The following is a 26,019-nucleotide window of genomic DNA, read 5'->3' on the forward strand; positions in this document are numbered from 1 at the left end:
GTTCCTCTTCAGGAAATCGAGCTGCGTCGAGAACGAATGGGGAACGCGTCCAGCGTGGCGTTTCTGAATAACGTGTATAATCAGTCCAATGGAAGGGCGAGACGTCATAGGTGGGTGACGTCAGAGACCAGGAAGCATAAAAGCATGTGATGCGATGCAAGCCTTTGCTTCACTCTCAGAAGGCTCTCTTTGAGGAGAGAGCTTTCACTGGTGTTTCTCGCGGTGCCAGCCCCGTTTTCGCCGAGGCGGAGCGGTGGTTGTGCTCGCGGGATTCGCTTTCGGATTTGCTGGAAGGAATGTAAGACGGGCAAGTCCCTATCTTCTTTCTTAGCCACCAGATCCGGCGCCCGCTCTCGGAGGTCGGAAGCCCGCGTTTGCGGTACTTTCTCCCCGATGAGAGGGCGCGATGCTCTGCCTGTCTTTCTCTGAGGAGATTGATGTGGAAAGGTGTCGATGAGCTTGCCAGTTGCACAAGCACCAGTCACACAAGCATTTTATGCCTAATATTAACATAAGCAGCATTAATGAAGAGAGGAGCTCGCGCAGTCAGCTCTCGGGGGGCTGATTGTGCTTTTCTCGCTGTTAAGCACTCCGCTCTCGCCGTTCGTGCGATCTTGCGGTCGCGGTCTCGCTGGTGCTGAGGCACGGCGGCGACCGCGATAGCGGGAATCGTACATGATCTGGCGAACGGGTTGGAGACGGCTCGTCCTATCTCCACCCGTGTTCACTAGATCTATAGCTCATTCTCGAGGCTTGGAAACCAGCGCTGCGGTTTCTTCGCCCTCAGAGACAGCTCGCTGCTGCTGCTGCTGCATGCTCTCTCGCCGGGCATGCTCCGAGGAGTGTGTCCGTGCATGCGATCTTGCAGTTGCGGTCGCGCTGTTGCTGAGGCACGGCGGCGACCACGATAGCGGAAAATCGCACATGATCTGGCGAATGGGTTGGAGACGGCTCGTCCTATTTCCACCCGTGTTCACTAGATCTAGAGCTTGTTCTCGAGGCTTGGAAACTAGCGCTGCGGTTTCTTCGCCCTCTGAGACAGCTCGCTGCAGCATCCATCTTTCTCTGAGAAGATTGATGTTGTTTGTGTGACTGAGTAGCATAAAATAATATATATATATATATATTGCCGAGGCAACACGTGTATTACATTGTTTCATTTTTATGTGAGTTTTTTCTACACCAGACCGTGTTGACTAGTCTGGTTGCTGACTACATTTAATTCTAAGGAATAAAATGACATATTTATCTGACTATGTGAAGTTAGATGTACAGGGGCTCTAGGGATGTGATTTCTTGTGTGAGAACACATGTGTACCACTCTTCCTCTGAGGAGGTTGAGGCGGTCAGGGGCTGCTGGGCGGAGCAGTCCCAACCGTTTTCCATCCCCACGTGCTGGGGGTGTCACTTTTGTACTCCGCAGACGCTAGAGTCAAAGTGGCGCTCCCAGGCCGAAGGCTTCTAGTTGAAAGCAGAGCTACGGACCGTTGTTTTTGCTGGATAGCCTTCATCATAACGTCCTGACGCCTAGGCCTAGGATGTTTTGAAGGCCAGCTCCCTCTGGGGAAGAGTGGTGTACACCGCATTACACGGTGCCCGTCTCTCCTCAGTGCCCTCAGGAGATCGTTCTGCCAACCCTGCCGGTGTTCCAGGGCGCAGCGATCTCCATCGAGCGCTTCTCTCAGTTACCGCCCGGAAACGTAGCGGTGCTGAGAGGCTCACTATCTCTACAGAGGTCTCTAGAGCAGCTAGTACGGTCGTCCCCTGCCGGTCCACCGCTTCAGGGCACCGAGCTAGTGGCTCTAGGCGCACCAGAGGCCAGTCGCGAGACTGGTTCCCTTAGGAGGTCACATGGCGGTGTGGGAGCCCCTGCCAAGTGTACTTCACGGGGTCCTGCCCCGAGCAGGCTCTGGTCTAGTCTTCCTAGCAGACGATGTGGGTCTGAGGACCGTCGTTTTTAAGAGACTTCAGCTACGAGAGTCCTGATGCTGCGGCTCAGGACCTCGGAGGGCAGGCCCCTCTAGGGAAGAGTGGTGTACACCGCATTACACGGTGCCCGTCTCTCCTCAGTGCCCTCAGGAGATCGTTCTGCCAACCCTGCCGGTGTTCCAGGGCGCAGCGATCTCCATCGAGCGCTTCTCTCAGTTACCGCCTGGAAACGTAGCGGTGCTGAGAGGCTCGCTACCTCTACGGAGGTCTCTAGAGCAGCTAGTACGGTCGTCCCCTGCCGGTCCACCGCTTCAGGGCACCGAGCTAGTGGCTCTAGGCGCACCAGAGGCCAGTCGCGAGACTGGTTCCCTTAGGAGGTCACATGGCGGTGTGGGAGCCCCTGCCAAGTGTACTTCACGGGATCCTGCCCCGAGCAGGCTCTGGTCTAGTCTTCCTATCAGACGATGTGGGTCTGAGGACAGTTGTTTTTAAGAGACTTCAGCTACGAGAGTCCTCCTCTCCTCTGTGCCCTCAGGAGATCGATCTGCCAACCCTGCCGGTGTTCCAGGGCGCAGTGGTCTCCAGCGAGCGCTTCTCTCAGTTACCGCCTGGAAATGTAGCGGTGCTAAGAGGCTCGCGACCTCCTGGGAGGTTTCCAGAGCAGCTAGTTCGGCCGTCTCCTGCCGGTGCGCTGCTTCAGGGCACCGAGCTAATTGCTCTGATGCAACCAGAGATCAGTCTTGAGAGGCTGATTCCCTTAGTAGACTATATTGAAGCGTGAAAACTACTGCCAAATGTCTCAGTGGTTCCTGCACACTGTAGTGAGAGGCCACATAATCCAGTTCTGGTGGGCCCCAAGCAGGCTCTGGTAATAGAACAGAAGTAGACTCTCTCTGAGGACAGAGACCATCAAGGTGGTCCCTCCTTGGGTTGCAGAGTCCGGGTTCTACAGCCGGTACTTCACTGTTCCGAGGAAGGATGAGGTGTTGTGTCCTTTTCTAGATCTGTGCTTTTTGAACCTCTCAGTCAGGGGACTTAAGTTTAGCACGCCTGCAGAGGTCCAATCTGAGGACTGGACACGATCTATCAAAAGATGCACTTATCTCCATCCTTCTTCATCGGAAGTTCCTGAGGTTTGCTTTTGGGGGCAAAGCCTACCAATATGGATCTTCCACTGGCCTTGCACTCTCACCCCACACTTTCACGACTCAACCACATTGACGATTGGTTGATAGGAGCTCAATCTGAGAAGATGACGGTTCGGCACCAAGGTGTCGTTCTCGCTCACATGAAAGAGCTGGGGTTAAGACTTAACGCCAAGAAAAGTGTGCTTCATCCAGTTCAGAGAACCACTTATCTGGGCATGGTGTGGGATTTGACCACGATGCAGGCACGTATGTCACCTGCTCGGATCGAGTCGATCCTCACTGCAGTCGCGAGAGTGAGAGAATGCCAGTCACTCACTGTCAAGCAGTCACAGAGATTGCTAGGTCTGATGGCAGCTGCGTCCAACGTGAATACTATTGGCCTGCTGTACATGAGACCCCTACAGTGGTGGCTCAAGACTCTCAAGAAGTGGGAAACCCACTTCACATGCTAAAGGTCACGCAGCGCTGCCTACGTGCCTTGGATATGTGGAGGAAGCCTTGGTTCTTGTCCCAGGGCCCGGTGCTGGGAGCTCCTTGTCGCCGCGTGATGCTAGCGACGGACCCGTCCCTCACCGGCTGGGGTGCGGTCATGAGTGGCCACCCTGCCCGTGGTCTGTGGAGTGGCCGCCATCTGACATGGCACATCAACTGTCTGGAGATACTGGCCGTGCTTCGTGCACTTCGTTATTTTCTCCCAGACCTAAGAGGTCACCATGTGTTGGTGCACACCGACAACACAGCAGTGGTCTCTTTCATCAACCACCAAGCTCACTGCAACCACTGCACTCACGCCGTTTATACAATGAGTGTACCAGATCCTTGTGTGGGCCCAGGACGAATTCCTCTCGCTCAGAGCAGTTCACATTCCTGTGCATCTTAATATGGGAGCAGACATCCTGTTGAGGCAGGGCCTGAGGCCCGGGGAATAGCGGCTTCACACTGAGGTGATGAAGCAGAGTTGGAGATGTTGGCCAGACTCGGGTGGATCTGTTTGCGACTCGATATACATCGCACTGTCCCCTCTGGCTTCCTCTGACTCATCCAGCTCCACTGGGGCTGGACGCCATAGTACAGACATGGCCAAGGCTTCATCTGTAAATTTTTCCCCCGATTGCTCTGCTCTCGGTAGTTCTGGAGAGAGTGCGCCAGGACGGAGTCTGGCTGCTGTTAGTTTCCCCGTTCTGGACGGGCCGGGTATGGTTTCTGCGCCTGATTTCTCTTTTTGATGGCACTCCATGGGAGGTTCCCGTCAGGAGAGATCTCCTCTCGCAGGTGGAGGGTGCACCCCTACATGGAGATTAGAGGCTGTAAGTGCTGTCTCTGAGGAGGCACAACTCTTAGCTTCCGGTCTCTCAACCGAGGTTGTAAGAACGTTCTCCAATCCAGAGCTCCCTCAATGAGGAAACTGTATGCCTTGAAGTGGAAGCTTTTCACTTCTTGGTGCGGAGACCGCCAGCTCGACCCAGTTAACTGCCTGGATGGTACAGTGCTGGAGTTCCTGCAGGCTCTCCGCAGGGTTGACCCACTAAGGTCTACACACTTCCGGCATCTCTGGCCGGCGCTTGCTTCATCCTTTGAGGCTGATTACCGGCTTAGCGTCTCGTTGCTTCGAGGAACCAGGGTTACATACGTAACCTTAGACGATTTTTAAAATAATGTTACAGATTAAAATAATTAAATAATGTTAAATAATAATTAAAATAATGATACATATTTGATCACCATGTACATTACATAACCGTCTGGCAGCTTCTTGGAGTTTTGACCAGTTGATAGAGAAACACCATATTAAGCTGATCAGCATTGTCGTGAGAACATAAACGTGATCTGAAAAACACAAGTAACATATGCTCAGTATACACACAAACAGTCATACAAATTAATCAGAAAAGCTAAAAAAAAAATATATATATATATATATATATATATATATTTACCTTTAATTCTCATTTTTGGTAGCACAAAATAATCTTCTGGGCTCCTCAACAAGCCTGATGCAATATAATAAAATTGTTTAAATTTGTTTGTTTTTCTTTCTCTAGTACTTTGGAGTTGTTACCTGTTTGAAAGTCCCCAGGACTATGGTGGTGTGTGAAACCTGACCCAACAGGATCTACCTTAAGGTGTGGTAAATGTGCACCATTAAATCGAAACGAACCTGTCAGCTTAAGACAGATGAGATGAGATGTTGGTGCATGCAAACTGATTTTACAGTTGTGTAATGCCCTCTTGTGGCTATCTATGAGAAAAATGCATGCAACCACACAAGGAATATTAAGTTTATCATTTTATTCCTTCTCAGTTACACAAACTGTTAAGTTTCAGTAGTCAGTATAGTTCAGTCTCAGGTAAGAAAGAGTGAATATGAAAATCTAAAGATACAGAAGACCATCATCAAAAATACTTCCCAGCATGAACTGAGCACAAAGAAACACCATTATTGGAGCTCTGGACTGTACATAATAATTCTCGATCAACATCATCATATTAAAATAGAGGTGAAGTCAAACACTGCCATTAGTTAATACCAATGCAGCATACAAGTGCAGATTATTGTTCAAATACAGAGTTAACAGATTTCAGTAAGGCACTGAAATGCAAACTCTACAGCATCATTACAATTGATGAGACCGGTTTACAGTAAAATGCTTATTCAGATGTGCTTCTGGTGTCGGTGGCACTGTTCAAAGTATCCAGTGGAAACAACCCTGAGATCATAAAGCTGTTTTACAATCAAGAAAAAGTCAGGCACAATAAATACATCATTTCAACAGACTTTGGTACAAGTTGCCTTGCATTGAGAAATTCAAGAAAATACTAAACAAGTTCTTCAAGGAGTGCAATTAAAAAGTAGTTCCAATATTGACCAAGTATTAAGCAATGTGCACAGTAACAATAACAGCTCTGTTCATAAGTTATTTGCCTGCAAGTAAATCACAGTAACTTTGATCTCAAATGAGCATCTTTTCCCCACACTTCTACTTCATGTAGGGGACCTTATCCTTCCAATCCTGCCAAATTTAACCAGCTAATTTTAACTGGTTGGTGGATATATCTGTGCTGAAAAATGGTGGAACAGATATAAATATTTTAGAAACTCCTGGTGGTTTTTAAATGACCCATGTAATGCTTTTGGCCATATAATGTCACATCATTAAAAAGGAAGAGAAGCGGCAAGGATAAATTATGCTACATGATTCACTCCAAGAGGTCCTGTGGAAAGAACATCCAGAGTAAGAATAAAAAGTAATTAAGTATATATAAGGCTATTATTACTAATTTTAAAGTGCCATGCATAGGCCGACTAACCTCATCTGAATCATTGTCCTCTTCTCTGGCTGCATTTTGTTCTTCCATTTGTCGCAGCTCTGAGTATCTATATGTTACATTGCTGGAAATAAAAGTCTAAATTTAGTTGTCACTTAGTAGGGACAAATTTGGCAACACATATGGGTTTAAAATGATTAACTTTCCTATAAACTGTTGCAAACATTTTTTTCCGTAGAACAGGAATGAAAGGTTATGTTGCACTGTCAAATAAAGCACTTGTTGCACATACCTCTGCAGACAGCAGTATTTCCGGATAATGAAGACAGCAGCTGCTATTGCAACCACAATAACGATCACAACAGACGCGATTACTCCGAAATGGAGTCTTAAACCCTACGAAACAACAGACCGTGGATAGTAAATAAATATGCAAACTAACAGAGACGAAACTGGCGCAAGAAGCTCGATAACGAACCTGTTGAACATTTGGTGCCAAGATGGGTTTCTCCAAACTCTCTGACTGTCTGGATTCGCGAAATGACGGAAAGGCGAAGGCGAACTCATTAAAAATACTAAATAAAATCACATTTAGTAACATATTCGAGGAGTGGCTTAACTTGAAGGTCTTTCTCGCCATTATAGATGTTTACTTCCTAGTGAGCAGAGCTAGTGTGCTACCTGTCAAATGACGTAAAGGAGTAACTGGTATATGATTGGCCGATCGTGTGTCAACGCGATGACTTCCGTCAACAGGAAAACTGTGGGATCACTTTAAAAAGTGAAATTTAAAACATTAATTATATAGCATGTATTCTATAATTTTAGTTCTTTTTACATAATTTTCTAGGAACAACTTATAAGTTTAAATAAAAAAGTTTGGAGGAATAATAAACACTGAAATGGATTTAACAATACGATTTTATTCCTTGCTTACTGAAAAATTTACTTATATTATGAGCTCAAACAAGATTGAATGTGAATATATTACTAAAAACCGATATTACATTAGAAACAGTAAAAAATAAAATAAACTTTAAATCCCAAATTTCCATTACAATTTTTAAATGTTATGAAGGACAAGACACTACTCTATACATGTAATTGGCAGTATTGAATAGCATGGCTGTGTAACTCATCTCGGGATCAGAGCGGTTCATAATATTTCCCAGAATATGTATCAAAGTAACAGCTGAGGCAAGAGAAACTCTTCTTCTCCGCTGATGTTGTGCAACACAGACCATGTGGATGGCACAGAGAAAAAAAGTTATGAGAGAGGTTATATATATATAGCAATTGTTTTGTGTCTCAATACTGATTTCAGTAAAAGCCATTCAGAAGCTTCTAATAGGCAATTTAACTGAAGGTTTTCATTTCTCATAGAGACAATTTACCCCATAAATTGTTCATAAAATCTTTCAATAACAGTTAATATGTTTTCTAACAAAGACTTTCAAAAATAATCCTGCCTTTAGAAATACTCAATATCCTGAAAACCCTGATAACTCGCCTACAGAGATTTTAAGAGTCTTGTCACAGAAATATCACTGTGGGTTTTAGATGAAGAAGGAAAAATCAATCATGAATGTAATTATACCAGTTCTTCTCCGTCCAAGAGAAATCTAGCTCACAATTTATTTTTAGCAACAAAGGGTTGAGAATATGAGCCCAGGATGGGGATTTTTCTGGTGTCATACCTCTGGGTGAGACCTTGCCGTGGTCTCCTTTCCCATCTGCCATCTGTTGATTTGGATTAACTATTGGAAGGCTGAGGACATCCATCCATTCTCTACAAGAGGTTTAAACTATATACTCATTCAAATATAGAGTATAATTAATAATATTATTTTTTTTTTTAATTGGGAGCCAGGGTTTTAATGGTCCTAAAAATAAGTTATTCTGCTTATGATTTATAGTTTAATTAAACTAAAGCTTCTGGAATCATATGAAACTACATCAAAGCCCATTTTCAAAATTCCTGCTCTGTCACTAACATGTTACCTCTTGTTGTGAATGAAAGACCCCCCTTCTGCATGTCTCTTTCTTTCATATCCTCTCATTTACATGACACTTTTAAGGCACCATGTGGTGTTGATGGACGGGCTCCCTGGTGAGACGGGAGGGAGGTGGATGATGACCTCCCAGCGAGCTCTGCTGCAGCGGTGACAGCTAGGTGACACATGCAAGCCTCTGAGCACATGCATAACTCCCGCTTATTCATTGTCCCTGACAACCATGCTTAATTAATCACCGAGGCGTGGCAGTGTGGGCAGCTTCCCTTGACAGGAAAAGTTCTGCGTAGGAAACTAGCCATAGTTATGCTGTGTGTACAAAAACAACTCCATAAATTATTTTTTGATCGGTTAATTTATATTTAAAGGTCTACTTATAAACGCAGAATCAGTTTACAACTAAAATTAAATTATGTTTAATTATCGCAGTGTATATTTTATTTATTTATTTGCGTCTTTCATATACTGCTGCTGCTACTACTATTAATAATGTTACAATAATTTATAATAATTCTGTTTATGCAATTCATGCTAAAAATACAATAATACTAATAATTATTGTTTTAATTGTCATTATTATCATTATATTTTTACTACTATTAATAATAATATTTTTTATAATAATACACATTTTATCATCATTATCATGACCATTTGACATAGATATTATTAGTAGTAGTGTATAAATATGATATAAACATTTTAACTCGTTATTCATATACTGCTACTACTAATTATTGTCATTATAATTAAACTATATTTTAAATAATAATATTAATGGTGTAAATAAAATTATATAAACAAAATAGTATTAAATGATGATGATGATTATTAATATATTACTAAAGTCAAAAACTAAGGGAAAAAAAGGAGACAAAAAAGAAATAAGGTGCTCCGTAATGTAGACAGTCTGAAAGGTTTGTCATGAAATGAATGGCAAACAAATCTTTTGAAGGTTGGCATAAAATTTAGAGGAGCACACCACCTGCTCTCTTTTTATGCTTTGATGTTCAAAAGTTCTTTTTAGTATCCTGGAGCCATTGGATACAATTGTCAATGGAAACTTCAAAATGTTCAGTGCCCAAGCTATCCCGATCATATTTTCTTACCACTTTTCAGAAGTCCAAATTCTTGAACGTGCTTGAGCCTGAGGGCTGACGAGAGTTCTCTTATGGACTCGCATGATAAAGTTCTGAAATGACTCATTCATGTCTGAGCCTCAACACTTAAGATACTGACAGGCTTAGCATAATGGCTTAGAGTTATGCCTCACAGACTTACAGAGGCTAAAAATCCTGTTTTTCTTTTTTTTTTTTTTTTTCTTACCTGGGATTAGAGTGAAGAAGAGGGTACATTTCTTCCTGATATAGTGCTGGCCTTGATCCACTGGCTATGAAGCACAGAGAGAATAAGCACTGTACATTTACAGTCGGGTTCGGGGGCCATATCTACCCACTATTAGCTCCAGTCTAGTAGGGGAAAATATAATATGTTCTGGATAACTGCATTCCTTGCTGTAAAATAAGGATTTAAGCCTTTATAGTTTGTAGCAGTGATTCTTAATCGGTGGGCCATGAATCAAAACTGAGTTGCAGGTCTTTTCTGATAGAGTCTAATATTAATGCTGTTCCATTAACTGAAAAAAAAAAAAAAAAAAATTTAGAAAGCGATTCCACTGATATCATTCCTCACGAATCCTCAGTGACATTGTTGTGGATAATGCAATTTTTGGTAATTTATTTTTTATTTATTCAGAATGATTTTTAAAACTATATCTTTGAATATAAATTTGACAGTTTTCCTTTACTTCTGCATGATAAATGATTTGTTACTTGGTCGTTTCGCCACTGGATGTCTCATGTAAAATCTGGTTACCTGAGGCACAACTTGAAGCACTTAATGATTGTGCATGTTTTTTCTCACCTGATGGGGGCAGTACTGCTATGTTTTCACAGTCGGTACAGTCCACTAATTTGCAGTTTCTCAGTATCAGGCCACCAGGCATGATTAACAGTTGCAGCATATCTTTCGAATCAACAGACAACAACAGCATCAACAACTGATGGATAGGGTCTGATATTGAAATGCCATGGGTGTTTATTTCACTCTAATTAGTAGGTTTTTATATAAACTGTTTGATTGCCCTTCTTTATAGGAAAACAGTTTTAATATTCTCTCTATTATTTGCCTGCTAGCTCCAGTTCATCCATACAAAGCACCCTGTGCAACTGAGGAGCCTAATAATGAAGGAATTCATGCCTTCCTGCGCTGCGCTCAAGTGCGGCAATGTGCTTGACTTCTGTAATTATAACTGCCGTAAATGTCTGTACAGTGTATGTGTGTGGTTTGAAAGCCCACCAAAGGTATACACTGAGTCCAGTTTGAGGTGTCATCGCTGCTTGCACTCAGACTTATATTGCAGTGCGCTGCAATAAAAAAACTTGACAGAAGATAAAAGTGTTTATTTATGGTATGGTCTTTTTATATTCAGACTCACAACACCTGGAAAGAACATGTGTTTCATATGGATCAAGTCAGAAATATTTTACTATCCATGTTGAATCCTATATACTTACCAAGGCATTACCATACCATTTATCAAAAATACTGTAACATTGCAAAATGTTAGTTCAGTCTAAAGCATCCATGAGTACCATTAAACATTTGTGCTGCTCAATATTTTGTGCTAACTTTTTCAGGATTACTCAAAAGAATAGAAAGACAAACAATTATTTGACATAAATCTGTTGTTCAGAAATGTTCACAAATGTATTTTAAAATAAAATAAATACAAAAATCCCACTGACCCCAAACTATAGAACAGTAATGTGTATATAAAAATATCTGAAATATTAAAATAAAAATAAAAAAAGTGTAATATAGTTGTATATAATTTCTTCATTGCTTTCTTGTTTTGATTTAGGCTGAAATATGAATATTAATTTCCTACCTGTGATGCACTAAGGCCCGGGCCACCCATGTCCATGTCTCCTTCTTCCTCCTGCTCTCTCTTCAAACTGGCCAACATTCACAGCTCATCTTCCTCATCCTCTTCATCTTGACTTCTCCTCAGATCACACCTGCTGGAGCCCAAATGTTGAACCCTCTCATCTACACTCACCTGTAAAGCCCTAAAATCTCATTTCTTCATCAGTGCTACTTTGTAATAAGACTGATCATTACTGGGTATAGCTAATTAGCAAGCAATCAATCAAAGCTTGCAAGCTAATTGGCAACCCCATTAAGGCCAAGACATCAGCAGGAAAGGCTGCCTGCTGCTTAGAAATCCACTTATATGAAGTCCTACCTGGATCTATGAGCAACCTTCCAGATAAGCTCAGCAAACTTCACCAGCATCAAATATTTTTAAATGGGGAAAGTAGTGTTTTGGGGCATCCATAATGATCCTCAGTAATTCCCACATCAAACTAGATTTAAAGTATTTAGTTAATGACCGTTTCAGACCTGTGGTGAGAGTCTGCGGTAGTTGTGCTAAATGCTTAGACCCGTATTAGTCCAAACGTGTTCCCACCTCTAAGAGAACGCTAATGAGTTTTCTTTGATATCCCAGTCGTTCGTAAACAATGAGATGAAATGGAGACTTTGCTGAAGGCTAACGCTTCGCAAGTTTATTCAAACAATTCTGTCATTTTGCCGTTCTGATATTTTAAAGAATGTTTCAGCAGTTTTTTTCCATTCAGGTGAAGTCAAAAACAATACTGTTCCCCATTGACCTTAATTGTATGCTCAACACAGGAAATTTGTGTGGATATTCTTCAAAATAACTTATTTTGTATAGCTCTTTCTTGCATGCATCTGTAGTGAAGGTTATTTTGTGTACATGATTATTTCATTTTCATTTATTTATTTTCTCAAAATATCTTTGCGTCTTGCAGAAGAAAGAAATGATTTATATTAAATGAATATTTTTATTTTGGGTTGAATTATCCTTTTCAAGTAAAACTAAAATGCAATGTATATGATTGTGTACACACTGAAAAAAATTGGAGTAGGATTTACTTTGAAACTATTTCTATTTAGAAATTGCTATTAAATTTCACAGTTAATTACAAAACAATGGCAACACGCACATTTAAACATGAAATGTAGAAGTTAAAAGACAGAAATGGTAGTTTCATGTCAAACATACTCTAATTATCTTTGCTTTATTTACAATGATGTTTTTATTGTCTTTGGAATGTAAACATCACTAATTTGTGTCTATATAGGACAGATGTACACGACAAAGTAATTTTATTGTAATTTTGCCATTTGCGATTTCCAAATGCATCAGTGATGCAAGGGCACAAACAACTCCCCTCAATCTGAATGGATTCAGATTAAAATATCCAGCCTGGGGAAGATAAGAACCACACCAGTTCTGAAATTACAATAAGAACAGAGGCCCTAATAAACAAGCCACTCTGCCGGAGTGCACCAATTCAGCTGAAGTATGTGCTTGATTTGATCCCATGCATGCTTGCTACGGTTAAAAAAACATTTCATCCACATGAACACAAGGCCATGTGATTGGTGTGGGTTCACTCCACAAAACCTAAGTGCTTGTTTATACTATTCTGAATGTCTTTTCTCTATATTACATCAATTATGCTTGCATATTTCTCTCCTGATTCAGATTTGATGACCTTTTGAGGGTTTAGTATATATTTTGAGTGTCGTTTCTCTATCTTACATAAATTATGCTTGCAAATTTGTGCTGATTACTCAAAGGGATTATTCTGTCATCTTTACTCACTTTGATGTTGTTCCAAACGAGTTTCTTTCTTCTGCTGAACACATAAGAATTTTGTCTTGATTTTTGCTTGAATGCATATTAATTATTTTAATTACAATTACAATTATTTTATTTTATTTTAACCCTTTGACTTTCATTGTATAGACAAAGACAATAAGACAATCTTAAAAACAACAAACAGAAGAAATCCATACAGGCTTAAAAGGATTTGAGGGTAATTAATTGATAATATAATTTTCTTCTTTTTTATCCCTTCAAAAGGTAAACTGGCTCACTTTTTGGAGGCCATAATTCTTCTGTGAAATTTCTCACCCAGATGCTCTGTTGATAGATATCCTGGTATCTCCATCAGGCAACGCTCTGCCAGCTTTGGACGATCCAGTCCGCTCCCTTGTCTGGTATTGGGTGAGAGGCAGTGGGCTGGCGCTATTCGCAGGGGTTGATGTCTCTTTGGTCCTTCAGAGACATGCTGGACTGTGGAGGCCTGAGTCTTAATTGGCTCACAAAAGAACTTGGGTAGGACTGTGTATTTTTTAACTGAAGGAGGTGGTGGGGGAGCAATAATGGAATGGACTGCACATCTCTGAAGGAACTTGGTATGTTTTTCATCCTGTGAAGCAAAACGAAGCAATTAGTGTTAGAAACAGTTTGAATGAAAACTACATTTTTCATTTCTACAATTTTTTTTTTTCTGACAATGGTAGTGTGTAGTGGGTTGTTGCTAGGATTGTTACTAGGAGATAGTTTAGTAGTCTTTATTATATTCTAGTTGCCTTTAATTAGTCTATGGGATTTTCTGCTTGTTTTTGGTTGTAACACAAAGGACTTAGTTCACACAAAAATTTAAATTTGTATTTTAGATGGAAGTTGTGTAGATTATTGTGTTATTTTTATCAGCTGTTTATCCTCTCTGATGGCACCCATTCACTGCCAAATAATGTGTTTTCTAAATGATTTCTCCAAATCTGTACCGATGAAGAAAAAAACCCATCTACATCTTTGATGGTTTGAAGGTGAGTAAAATCTCAGCATACTTTTATTTTTGGGTGAACTACTACTTTAAGGAACAGTTGTTTTTGTCTCTCTTTCTTTTTCAAATAAACCTCCTTAGCAAGCATCACTAATTATGACATATCAAAATGAATAGCGTCACTACGCTTAATCATTTTCTTTCAGCCTGGGCCATTAACATAAGGAAGGAAATCCGTTGATATATCAAAATTCCCCCTAAAACTACAAATATTAAATTTATCAACAAACTTGTGATGGAGTCATAAAGAGAATGATGAAATCTCTTGCAAGGGTCTCGGAGCCACGAACGCCAACGCTGTCACAGATGAAACGCATTAATAGCCACAACGCGAGACAGTCTGGCGCGGGCGGAGTAACATCAGAGTTACCTGTAATTAATCAGGGTGACACTGTGCCCGGAAAGTTGTCTGTCTTTGCTCTGTTTTGGAAAAGATAAGGTCTTTAAACTAGTGAGGCTTTGATCTACACTAATGGTCTTAAACAGCAAGCTTCACACTAATGATGACAACCTCACTAAAAGGGCACGGCCAATCGAGCCATCAGATCAGCCAGAGTTTTGTCTACTTTCTTTCCACCTTCATATCCCCTGAAGGGACCAGTTTTAATATATCAGCTTTTTATTTTTTTGATAAAAAAAAAGTGTCATCTCCTCTCACTATGTGAAATGCTGACATTCGGTAAACACACATCAGCCTGGCGCGACTCTATATCTATTTACAATGAATTTATTTAGACTGGTCAGGCTCTCTACGAAATTCAATGTGTTTAGTGGTTATTACGCTGGGTTGCAGATGAGTTTCAATATGTTACTGCTTCATCCGTCTTCCGATGACAACTCTGTGGCATTAATGAAAGTCATTAGGCGAATATAATCACCTCTGCTTCTAGAGGAAATGATTTACACAGGAGCAAGTTATAGAGGTACAACATAAACATAATGTTCAGAATACTCAAAGCGGTCATTATTTCTTCTTTTTTTCATCTCCCATTAGTAATAAGAAGACAAATGCAGACATCTACGTTTTTGGAGAATACAGATGAAAAACAAAGAAAAAATTACATGAAAAGGGAATTTTTCAAGGACGGAAGGGGAAATAAACAACAAATAAAACTGTCAGCGGTATCAATCACAAATGTCTAATTAAGTGCAGCAGAACATATGTATGCCAAAGATGAGACTGATTTCCCAGGAGGAGACGAAACAGACTGCGAGTAATAAATGATGTTCCTCTCAGTGGACACAGAACCCAAAAGCATCGTAGAGCTCAATGCTGTCTCCTCAGAAATGAACTGAACTGAAGAAAACTACTTTTTTTCTATGGATTTAGCTGAATGGCAGGGCCCCTGGGGGCCTCAATCAGGTGGTGTGTGTGTATATGTATCATTAACAGATGACCCTGCTAGATTTTTCCACTAGATTTTTCACTAGACTCCACCACGTATTTCCTTGAGAAGGGAACTTGGAAAGAAAACAATGCAGGCAATGTGTTAAGGAGATGGGGAATTGTTGATGATGTTGTGTTTGCATATTTCTACAGTACAAGCATCTGTAGCGATAAAGGAGAATTGATTTTTTGACAGGTGTCTCAACAAATGTGTATAATTTGAACAAAATTAAAGGATTAACAAAATGTAAAGTACCTTTGAATATACACTGATTATTTCATTTAATTTTATTTTATTGCTTAAAATTTTTGTCGTAAGGACATCTTTTATTTTATTTTATTATTTATTTAATGTAATTGTGAGGATATTTTCAAAATATCTTTTATGTTCCAAAGAAGAAAGAGATGCATGCTAGTTTGAAACATCAAGGTGAGTAAGCAATGAGAAAAATATATTTTATATTAAACTCTTTAAAAAAATACTTTTATTGTTTTATTGTAATGTTTTAAAATATCTTATTTTTTGCTTTACAAAAGAAAAAATGCATTCTGGTTTAAAACAACCTAAAAATGAGTAAACAGTGACAGCATTGTCATTTTTTTTTATGTTGATGATATTGGAAATACTTTTTTTATTTTTGTGTTTTGTTTAGTTTAGTTTCATTTTGACGTCATTGAAAATAAAAAAAACTTCAATATTACTGTGAACCAACATCGTACACACAGTTTAGAAGATGGATGAAATACATTTTCATTAAAAAAAAATTATTATTGATTTATTATTATAAATTAAATGACTGCTAAAAATCCCAACTTAAAAAAAGAAAATAAGGCATCAGCCCTGCCTAAGTGCACTCATTCTTTAAAAAAAGCACAACTGAAAAGGAGGTCTGATGGAAATAATGTTGAGAAAACGATTTCTACTTTCTTCAGCTGACTTACTGTTTCAATAAAGATCAATAATAGAAATCTAAATACTAAATATAATGTTGCCTTTCATTTTTTATAGTGACACTCATGTTTCTCGCCTGCATTCATTTTAATGAGCATATGCAAATAAATGCAGAAGCACAATCCTTGAAGATTAAGATGAATTCTACTACGCTTGCCAACTGAGGGTGAGAAGGAATTTATAGAATTCATCCAACCTCTTTCATTTGATAACTGCAGCATTATGCTTTAATTACACCAACTTATATTCCTCATGAAATAATAATATCATCCGACTTATCCAATCTGACAGAAACAATGCATTTTCTCTTAGTGATTTCATACGAAGATTTGATTACAATAGGACAAGACTAAGAGCTTACTTAATTTTGTATGTCTGTTTTGTCCACAATTTAGCTATAATTATCTATTGTGCAGCTGTACTAGCCACTTGATAACCAAATAGAGTAAACGCTTATACTACTCTAGTAACATTCTGAATGTCCTCAAATCTGTTAATTAGATTTGAGAAGCAAGCCTCAAGTCCTTTTAATCAATCTATGTCAAAGCCATACATTTATTACTGTCTCTGCATGTTAAAGTATGTGTATGTTGTCTGCGTGCCATACCTCTTCACTCTCACTACTGACAAAATCATCCTCCAGACGAGCATCTTTGCGCTTTCCTTCTGTTACCAGCTTGTGACCTTAAGGCCAAAGGTCAAATCCTCAACAGGGTTGCAACTAGCCTGATTCTGTCTGGCAGAGTGAGGGCATGAGGAGAAAGTGAAGACTTCTTCTTCGTATTCCTCTTCGCTGAGAGAGAACTCAGTTTCTGTGTCACAAAGGTCAGCATCATCTGTAGTCAGCAGACGCTCTGGAGGTGAAGCAGCACATGGAGGCTTGAAGGCTGACCCAGATGTATCTGCACTAGAAGCACAATCTGCAGAAATATGACAGGAAGATTTACAGGTAATATCACCATTTTTGCCATCTAAAATGTGCTGTACTTTGTATATGTTAGTATTTTGTCTTGTTTATAAATACTGTCTGGCTTTATTTTGACTGATTGACAAGTCATAGGCCACACATAAAAATGTATAAATATCTGTGTACTGTATAACAAACACAAAGTGGCATTTACAGTATTTTAATGAAAAATGTTTAATCAACAATTTTACAAAGAAGTTTGATAAAACAATAGATGTATTGTTAAAAATTTAGACAAAAAATAATTGGACACTATCTAATTGTGAAGACAAGTATAATGCACAGAAATTCATATATTTGTGTGTGCCTAAGTATCAAAAATAGTCCCAATACTTTTTTAGCAACTATGTTAACCACCATTCAAAAGTTTATGGGTTAGTAATTTATTTACTTATTTTTAAGAAATTACTAGTGTTATTCATTAAATTACAGTAAAGATGTTTCCATTGTTATTAAAAATTAAGAAATGTTGTTCTTTTGAACTTTCACAGTTTCCACCAAAATATTAAATGGCACGACTGTTTTCAACATCGATAATGTTAAGCACCAAATCAGCATTTAGAATGACTAAAATATGAAATGATTATTTAAATTGTAATATTATTTCACAAAAATACTGTTTTAATGCATTTCGAACAAATAAAATTTATGCAGCTTAGGTGAGCAAAAAAGACTTTAATAAAAAAATCTGACACCAAATCTTTAAATGGGAGTGTAAATGTAATTTTTAGAAATATTTTTAACACTTACATTGGCAATAACAGTAGAGACGATACATAAAAATATTTAAGGAGAGAGATTTTGCTTTTGTTTATTTGCCAAAGTGCACCATTTCTGTGAAAAAAGCTGTTGAAAAAAAGGCCTGATGGTAATAATGTTGAGAAAACAACTTCTACTTGGTTCTCTTTCTTCCACTGACTTACTGTTTCTATAAAGATCAATAATGAAGATGTAATTACTAAACATAATGTTTCGGCTTTCATTTTTTATAGTGGCACTCGTGTTCTTTGTCCGTGTACATTTTAATGAGCATATGCAAATAAATGCAGAAGCACAATCCTTGAAGACTTGAGATGAATTCTACTACGCTTGCTAAATGAGGGCGAGCAGGAATTTATAGGACTCTTCCAACCTCTTTCATTTGATAACTGCAGCATTATGCTTTAATTCCGCCTTAAAATATACATAAATGGGGAGACACATTGAAACGATAATTTAAAGATGTAGATGGCAGGAATTTACATCTGCGGTCCAAGGGGAATAACGGAAAAATAACATTAACTTGCTTTGTGTGTGTGTGTGTGTGTGTGTGTGTGTATGGGTTCAGGAATCGGGGAGAGGGTGTGGGGACTTTCTGGCTTTCCCACTGACACAAAAACAGCATCATTAGTAGATAGGGAGCAATGGTACAGTAAGATCATAATTCAGACGGGGCGATGTGTGCCTGTGGGGTCTGCATGCCCTCATACTAAAGAGAAGACACCCAGAGAGCAGGGAGCAAAAGACACCGCAGAGACCAAGTGATGAATTTTCTGTGTGAGTGTACAGCGCTTTGATCTGCTTCAGCAAAATGCACAGCAGCAAAAAGTCTAAACCGCTGTGAACTGTGAACCTAAGCTGTACTTTCTCGTACTTAGAGACAAGGACAAAGAAAGGGCATTGGAGATCCAAACAAATTGTTTTTTTGCTTTAGATAACTCTGGCTGATGACTGTCATCGTCCCCCACCAATCCACAGGGCATTTTGACGACACTACATTTGGCATAATGTCATGTGAACTATTAGATCATAGCATTTAGATTAATGTTGTAATTTTACTGCAAATATTTTTTTTTATTGCTCAGTGGTTGCTCTTTTATAGCTCATAAGACTTCTCAACTATGTTTCATTTAAAAGAATATTTTACCCAAAAAATGTCACTTTGCTAAAAAAAACATATGCTCAGCCTCAGGCCATTCAAGATATAGACAGAGTTTGTTTCTTTATTGGAGCAGAAAGAGCATTTTATCACTTGACGTCAGAATGATAGTACAACAACTACAGTATGTGTCTATAAGAAAAGAAAAACATAATTTGGTGTTTTAACTTTAAACTTCATCATTTATGGCCAAAATACCAGTCCATAATCCATAACAATGCTTCCTCCAGTGGAAAAGTCCATTCTCTCATGTTCAAATCCACCCACATATTTGCTTATAACAGTGCTTAATCTGTGCATATTTCTTTCCTGATTCATGTGAGATCACTTTTTCACTGGATAAAGAAATGTTATGGACAGTGGACACGTATTTTAGCTGAAAGAAACAGTTTGAAATTAACAAACATCTTAACATCTTAATGATGGAGTTGTTTACTACAAACACTTTTGCTTTACAAGATGTTAACTTGTTTTGGATTACTTGAGGATTATTGTCATGCTTGGACTCTCATTCTGACGGCACCCATTCATTGCAGATGATCTCTTGGTGAGGAAGTAGTGTAATGATTTTTTTCTTCTTCTTTCATTTCTGTTCCAATGAATACACAAACTCATTTACATCTTAGGTGTCCTAAGGGTGAGTAATCTTTCAGCAAATTTGTATTATTGGATGAACTGTGCAAAGACTTTCTGAGATCACTGAAGTCTTTTTCACATCACAACCTATACTTCGACCATCTCCATGTTTTTCTCTATTTAGTTTTATTGCTGTCCAGCTAAGATACAAAGATCTCATTTGTGATTTCCTTTCCTATGGGCTGTTTTGAACGGCCTGTGTTTTGTTCTGTTTGTTTTGCTTACATGCATGGATCATAAAGACATTATCGGCTAATCAACTGATTACATATTAAAATGAAATAGGAAAACAGCAACATAATAGCCATGTCAGATAAAGTGATGTAAAGGCTCTATTAAGCTCTTCACAGAGTAGCGTTTCATCTAATTAAAGCATGCACGCTCACAGAGCACCTCTCAAGAGCTGCCTTCTCTCTTGCCATTCTGAGGGGTTTAGCATATTTTGATTCCTGGCACGTTTTTGAACAGCCTTATAATGTAATCACCTTTTCTAATTGCGCACAGTGCAAGCTTGCCTGAACCCAGGAGACTTCTTTTTGACCTACACAGTGTACTTAATGTCCCATTACCACTAATGAACTCTCTTTCCTCTGCTAAAGGGAAGTTCGAGTTAGACCTACTCCGCAGGAAAGGATTGTTAATGTGGAACAACTGCTCATGTTCTCTGTGCCGGCGTCGAGACAGATTCCAGTATCACTCATTTGGAATGTTTGCTTTGCTAGACCTTTGGTCAAATCATCTTTATTTATATAGTGCTTTATACAATAGAGATTGTTTCAAAGCAGCTTCACATACAGATTTAAACAGAAAAGCAAAAGAATCAATGATGCCAACTTCATAAAATATGGAACAATACTATAACATGTGAGCAACACATAGTAATTACTCACCTCGTAGAACTGGATTGGTTAGTTTGCCTTCTACTGGTAAATCAGATCCCAGAATGTGAAGTGAAGATAATGCAATTTTTCCTTGAAGCTGCAGGTCCCTCTGGGTCCAGGCTAATTTTGCTACTTTCTTCATCTTTGAGAGTACATATAAGACCAAAATAAAATACAATGACTTTGTAGTAGCAGACTTCAAAAGTCAACAAGGAATTAATTTCAAGAGAACTCGTGGCATGAATCTCCAGGGGGAAAGTCATCCGTCTGATTATTATTATTTTTTTTAAAAACAAGTGCAAGATTTTGATGGCCGAAGGCAAAATATCAGTACTGAGCACATGAAAAGTCCTGTTTTAATCAATAATCAAAAAATAAATAATATAAAAATAAAAGTGATTTGTAATGACAGACATAAATCCTATCATTTACTGAAAAAAATACTCTAGCTTTCAAAAGTTTGGTGTCAGTATGAGTATAAAGAATTTGGAAAGATAATTTGATTAAAGGTGACGTTTATTGATGTTTATAAAGACCTTTATAATGCTACAAAAATTGTATATCTCAAATAAATGCTGTTTTTAAAGAATCTTGAAAATGTATCACAGTTTCCATGGAAATTCCAAGAAGCACAACTGCACAGCATTTTAGAATGACAATAAAGATTGGACTAATTGCTGTTAAAAACAATAATTTGCAATAATAATAATAATTCACAATATTATGGTTTTATTGTATTTTTTACCAAATAAATGCAGCATTGGTGCACATAAGAGACTTGTTTTTACCAACACCAAACTTTTAATCAATATATACGGTGTATTTAATAAACTCGCCTGTGTTTGATTATTCTCTCCTCACATTCTGGATTCTCTGTGGTCTCCTAGAGCCCATTTTCTCAGCGGATGGCCTTTCAAGTGGAGGTCGTGGCTGTACATTTTCAGTTCTGCCAATATTCGGGAAACATAATAAAGTACTACAAAGATAGCTTTACCCAAACTACATTCCTTCTAAAATGTAATTTTGTACCAAAATTTTAATTAACCTCAAAATAAACTATAATTTTATGTGTCAACAAAATAAACGAATGTGTATTTGCCTGACGGTATGCTGAGGCTCAGTTCAGACTTGGGTCTTTCTTCTTTCCTGTTTGCAGATGTGCTACTCTTCCTGGCGGTGTGCAGAGGGGGTCCGAGAACTTTTGACCCGAAAGCGATATGGAATGAGTCCCGCTGTGTAGGACCCCTTATGAAGAATGCTTTGAAACCACCTGTCGTTTCTAGTAAACAGACATGCACAAAACACTTACAAAAACTTAGCTGATATAACCCTATAAAGCCCCATTTAAATTTGATATGCACATTTCTAAGGTTTCTGAATTATATAAAAAATAATAAAATAAGTTTTAAATTGTAAGTAATATTTAAAGCTACAGAGCCTTGGTTATAAAACTAAGCATTTAAATATCATCTTACTATGAAATATTATTGGGCGAAATAAAGTGATTACTAATATTTACATGCTTTCTATGTAGTAGTTTGCTTTACTATAAAAAATTTCACTGATTTACAATTTATCACAATTTTATTTTTAGTTTTTAGCCATATAAATAATAGCAAATGTATCTAATTGCACATTTGTGCTTAGTTTTTTGCCTTTGAATAAATTTGAGGTGCCCCCCCCAACACACACACACTTATTTTTGGATGAGCTCCATATTCTAACCATATCATACTATATGGACCAATAAAAGCATGATCTATCAAATATGATGCTCAATAAAAAAGCATACTGGATGCAAACTTGTTTATTTATTTATATTTTAATTATTTTAAAGAGTTTTTTCTAGAGGTTAAAAAAACGGCTCATTAGGTTCTTAAAATCTTTAGATATTTAAAAAGAATTAGAGGTAAGGTAATGCTAAATAAAAAGAAAGAAAGAAAGAAAGAAAGAAAGAAAGAAAGAAAGAAAGAAAAAAAACGAAAGAAAGAAAAAGATGGATTGTTTCGGCCCATATTAATCCCTGAGTATTCTAACATCTGCCATTCAAGTGAAGTGATGATGCATTAAAACACATAATATTTGTATTTAGACTAACAATATCATGACATCCTTTAGGACAATAGACTGTTTTCATGTTCATAATCCTTGTAATTGTGAGGCCCTTGCCATCTGTTCGTTTGCAAATTATTTTCAATTGTTATTTAGCGTAATGCTGCAAGAAAAAGCAGCGTTAAGGTCATGGCAATCTGGCAACAAAACACAAAATACTGCCATTTGTCATTTCAATGTAACAGCCAGCTCAGGATCCAAGCTTCATCTACACGGTTTCATACACAAGGCCCACGATGTTTTTATACGCTGTTGCTAGGTGATGAAACAGGGAAAAAGGATTAATGTAGAACGAGAGACTGTGGTCTTTTGTTGCAATATTTGTATATGTAGAAACATTTTATATGATCTCATTACAGTCCAACACCTCTCGTCAGTGATTGACCTCTTGTTATATTAATATCTTGCTATATCTACACTATTTGAGTCTTTTTCAAGAATCTGAATCTGTGAGATGACAGCAGTCTGGCACTGTGATATGAGGCCAACAGATGTCTGGATAAATAAAATCCGTAAGAACAGCTATGAAGGTCTCACTGGGCTGGCAGAGTGGACAGGTATGTGACTAAACAGAGATGATTAGAGCTCTCTTGGCAAGAGGTGTTTCTCGTCTCAAACTAACAGACAGCAAATAGCAGGAGAGTTCTGCAGAGGTTCTGACCTTCTGTTTAGCAAAGAACAAAAGGCAAAAACACAAAACTTTGACTCAGTTAACGAAATGCAAATCTACAAATAGAAACTAAGCAAAGAAGGATTTTTGTTGAACGATAAAGTAACTGACTGACATCTGAGTTCGCAGATTCACTCTTTAAATCAGACTGTCCCAAAGTCTTCATGATCACCAGCTGGACAACATGCTGAACTTCACCAGGAAACTGAAAGTTCTGTAGAATCTCTTCTTTTGGACCGTTACTTATTACTAAACATTGAGTAAAATACAAAAAGTAGACGGTTTTCAGGCAATGAGAAAACAATGTTGTGAAGATGCTTCACCAAGTAAATAAACAGATCTAAGCTAAAATGTCAAAAACTGAATATTAAGGCGAAGCATTTGGCACTTTCCATTAATTGTTTATCCTTTTCAACAAACGGTCAGTGAAAAGACATGCTCAACTTTCAGACATTCAGCCAAGGTCAAACAAAACATTTGAGAAGCTTTTGTGTTTTCTGTGAGATATGCAGTTTTCTGCACCTCTGTTGTGTGAGTTTGAAAATATTTTATGAATGTTTGAATTCAGTTTAACTACAGTATACTTCATTTAATTATTATTATTATTTGTTTAATATATTGTATAATTAATATTAACAAAATGTTTTTAAATACATATTTGTTTATAATTTATGTTATTATTATTATATTGCAAATGTAGCCTAAATGAAGCTAGGGAAAAAGTAGTTTGGGGTCAGATGATGTTTGTATATATTTGCAAGCTACATTTCTCACATTGTATCATATAAATATATTTTATGGATTTGATTTTAATTTTTTTTTTTTTTTTTACATTAAGAGGAAAATCATGCACTTGCACAACAAAGAATTTAGGATGCACTAAGCATTACATTTATGATCATCAGATAATAGTTTATATAACATATCCAATTATCTTAATAAGATCAGTTTGTGAATGCTCTAATTAAAGTAATGGGACACTAAAGTGAACTCAAAAGTGGGCCACAAAATAGCATCCATAAAGTTAAGCACAGGATGCATTTTCCCCTAACCTCCATCCAAGCAGTCTGCAGGTTCATCCTTCATCGTGAAGATGCGGCGGAGGTGATGATGCCATCCAGAGACAGCAAGCGAGTCCCTCTGAATATCTCAGATCGATACACAGATCACACCACTGCACACAGACAGTCGTACCTTATCTTACTAGCGCAAGAACATTTTTCAGGTCATTTTTGTGGTCATGTTACAAAGTGTCTCACTAAGCTAAGATCAATTGATCTGATGGCTCATTTGCAGATAGTCACAGAGATTGCAGCAGTCGGGACTTACAGTATTGCGTTTGAGGCACATTAGAGGTATTCTCGCATGCAAAGGGGTTGCTGAGAGCTCTTTGTGCACAGTAGACAGGTAGAGTTTCTTCTTTTATATGCTCTTCGTCAGTGGCTCTGGAAGACAGCATTGAAAAGTTAACCAAATTACTTGCTCTGTAGGGCAGATGGAAAGATTTGTGTGTGTGTGTGTGTGTGTGTGTGTGTGTGTGTGTGTGTGTGTGTGTGTGTGTGTGTGTAGAAGAATGTGTGGGAGTGGTATCTGCATGTGTGAAAGTGTGAATTAATTTACCCTCCATGGTAATAAACCTTCTACACTTTCTCTGAATTTCAACTATATCATAGCAGCACAACAAGATTGTTTTCAGATTGAAAATAGATGTCGGAAGGAACCTGTTAACAATGACAGTAAATTTGAAAAGAATTAAAAAAAAAAAAAAAAAGCTGGGACTTATAAAAACTTAGTAGAAAAATTTCTTTCCAATGGAGCGTTTACCTGTAGAATCAGGAACTTCTGAATCAGACCAACTGTAGGAACGTGAAACAGGAGATTAGATGTGAAAGAGATTTACAGACACATAAAGCATAAATCGTGATTCAACCTTATACTCAATCCTTAAATGCATCCCTATGGCAATATTACATTTTTGTTATGAATCTGGCTTTGAAGATGTTCAAATAATAACAACAACAACAACAAAAATCTATAGGCCTTAACAAAATGGAAAATTGTATTCATCATTCATTATTGTTAAATGTCAAATATGTGCACGTTTTCATTTTCCTGTCAAAAAAGTGCACTACATTTGATTACATAGATTATATATTAATGAAAGATTAATGAAATATATTATTTATTTATATATTAATTAAAAATATATTTAGTTGTAACCTTCATATAACAAAATATATTTCAAAATGTATTGAAGGAGAAATAAAATACATTTCCAATCTTACAGTAAGCCTACATTTAGACTAAATGCAAATAGGGATGGAATAGCCTACTTGAGATCAAACCTAGATTTA

At 38.1% G+C, this 26,019-nt stretch overlaps 1 protein-coding gene across 1 annotated transcript; it reads right to left on the reverse strand.

The window, feature by feature from the left end:
• Positions 1-7,825: 7,825 nt before the first annotated feature.
• Positions 7,826-25,714, reverse strand: cfap20dc (CFAP20 domain containing). Its single transcript, XM_059497807.1, is given in 18 exon segments — positions 7,826-7,854; positions 8,042-8,133; positions 9,683-9,723; positions 9,726-9,746; positions 10,715-10,784; positions 11,305-11,477; positions 13,388-13,485; positions 13,488-13,722; positions 17,089-17,168; positions 17,171-17,335; positions 20,893-20,983; positions 20,985-21,025; positions 21,720-21,835; positions 21,985-22,162; positions 23,777-23,914; positions 24,718-24,839; positions 24,995-25,110; positions 25,490-25,714. Coding segments are annotated over 16 exon segments (1,602 nt in total). The 5' UTR covers positions 24,752-24,839; positions 24,995-25,110; positions 25,490-25,714.
• Between the last annotated feature and the right edge of the window lie 305 nt (positions 25,715-26,019).

The sequence above is a fragment of the Carassius carassius genome, chromosome 17, assembly GCF_963082965.1.
Source record: "Carassius carassius chromosome 17, fCarCar2.1, whole genome shotgun sequence".
Taxonomy (NCBI): domain Eukaryota; kingdom Metazoa; phylum Chordata; class Actinopteri; order Cypriniformes; family Cyprinidae; genus Carassius; species Carassius carassius.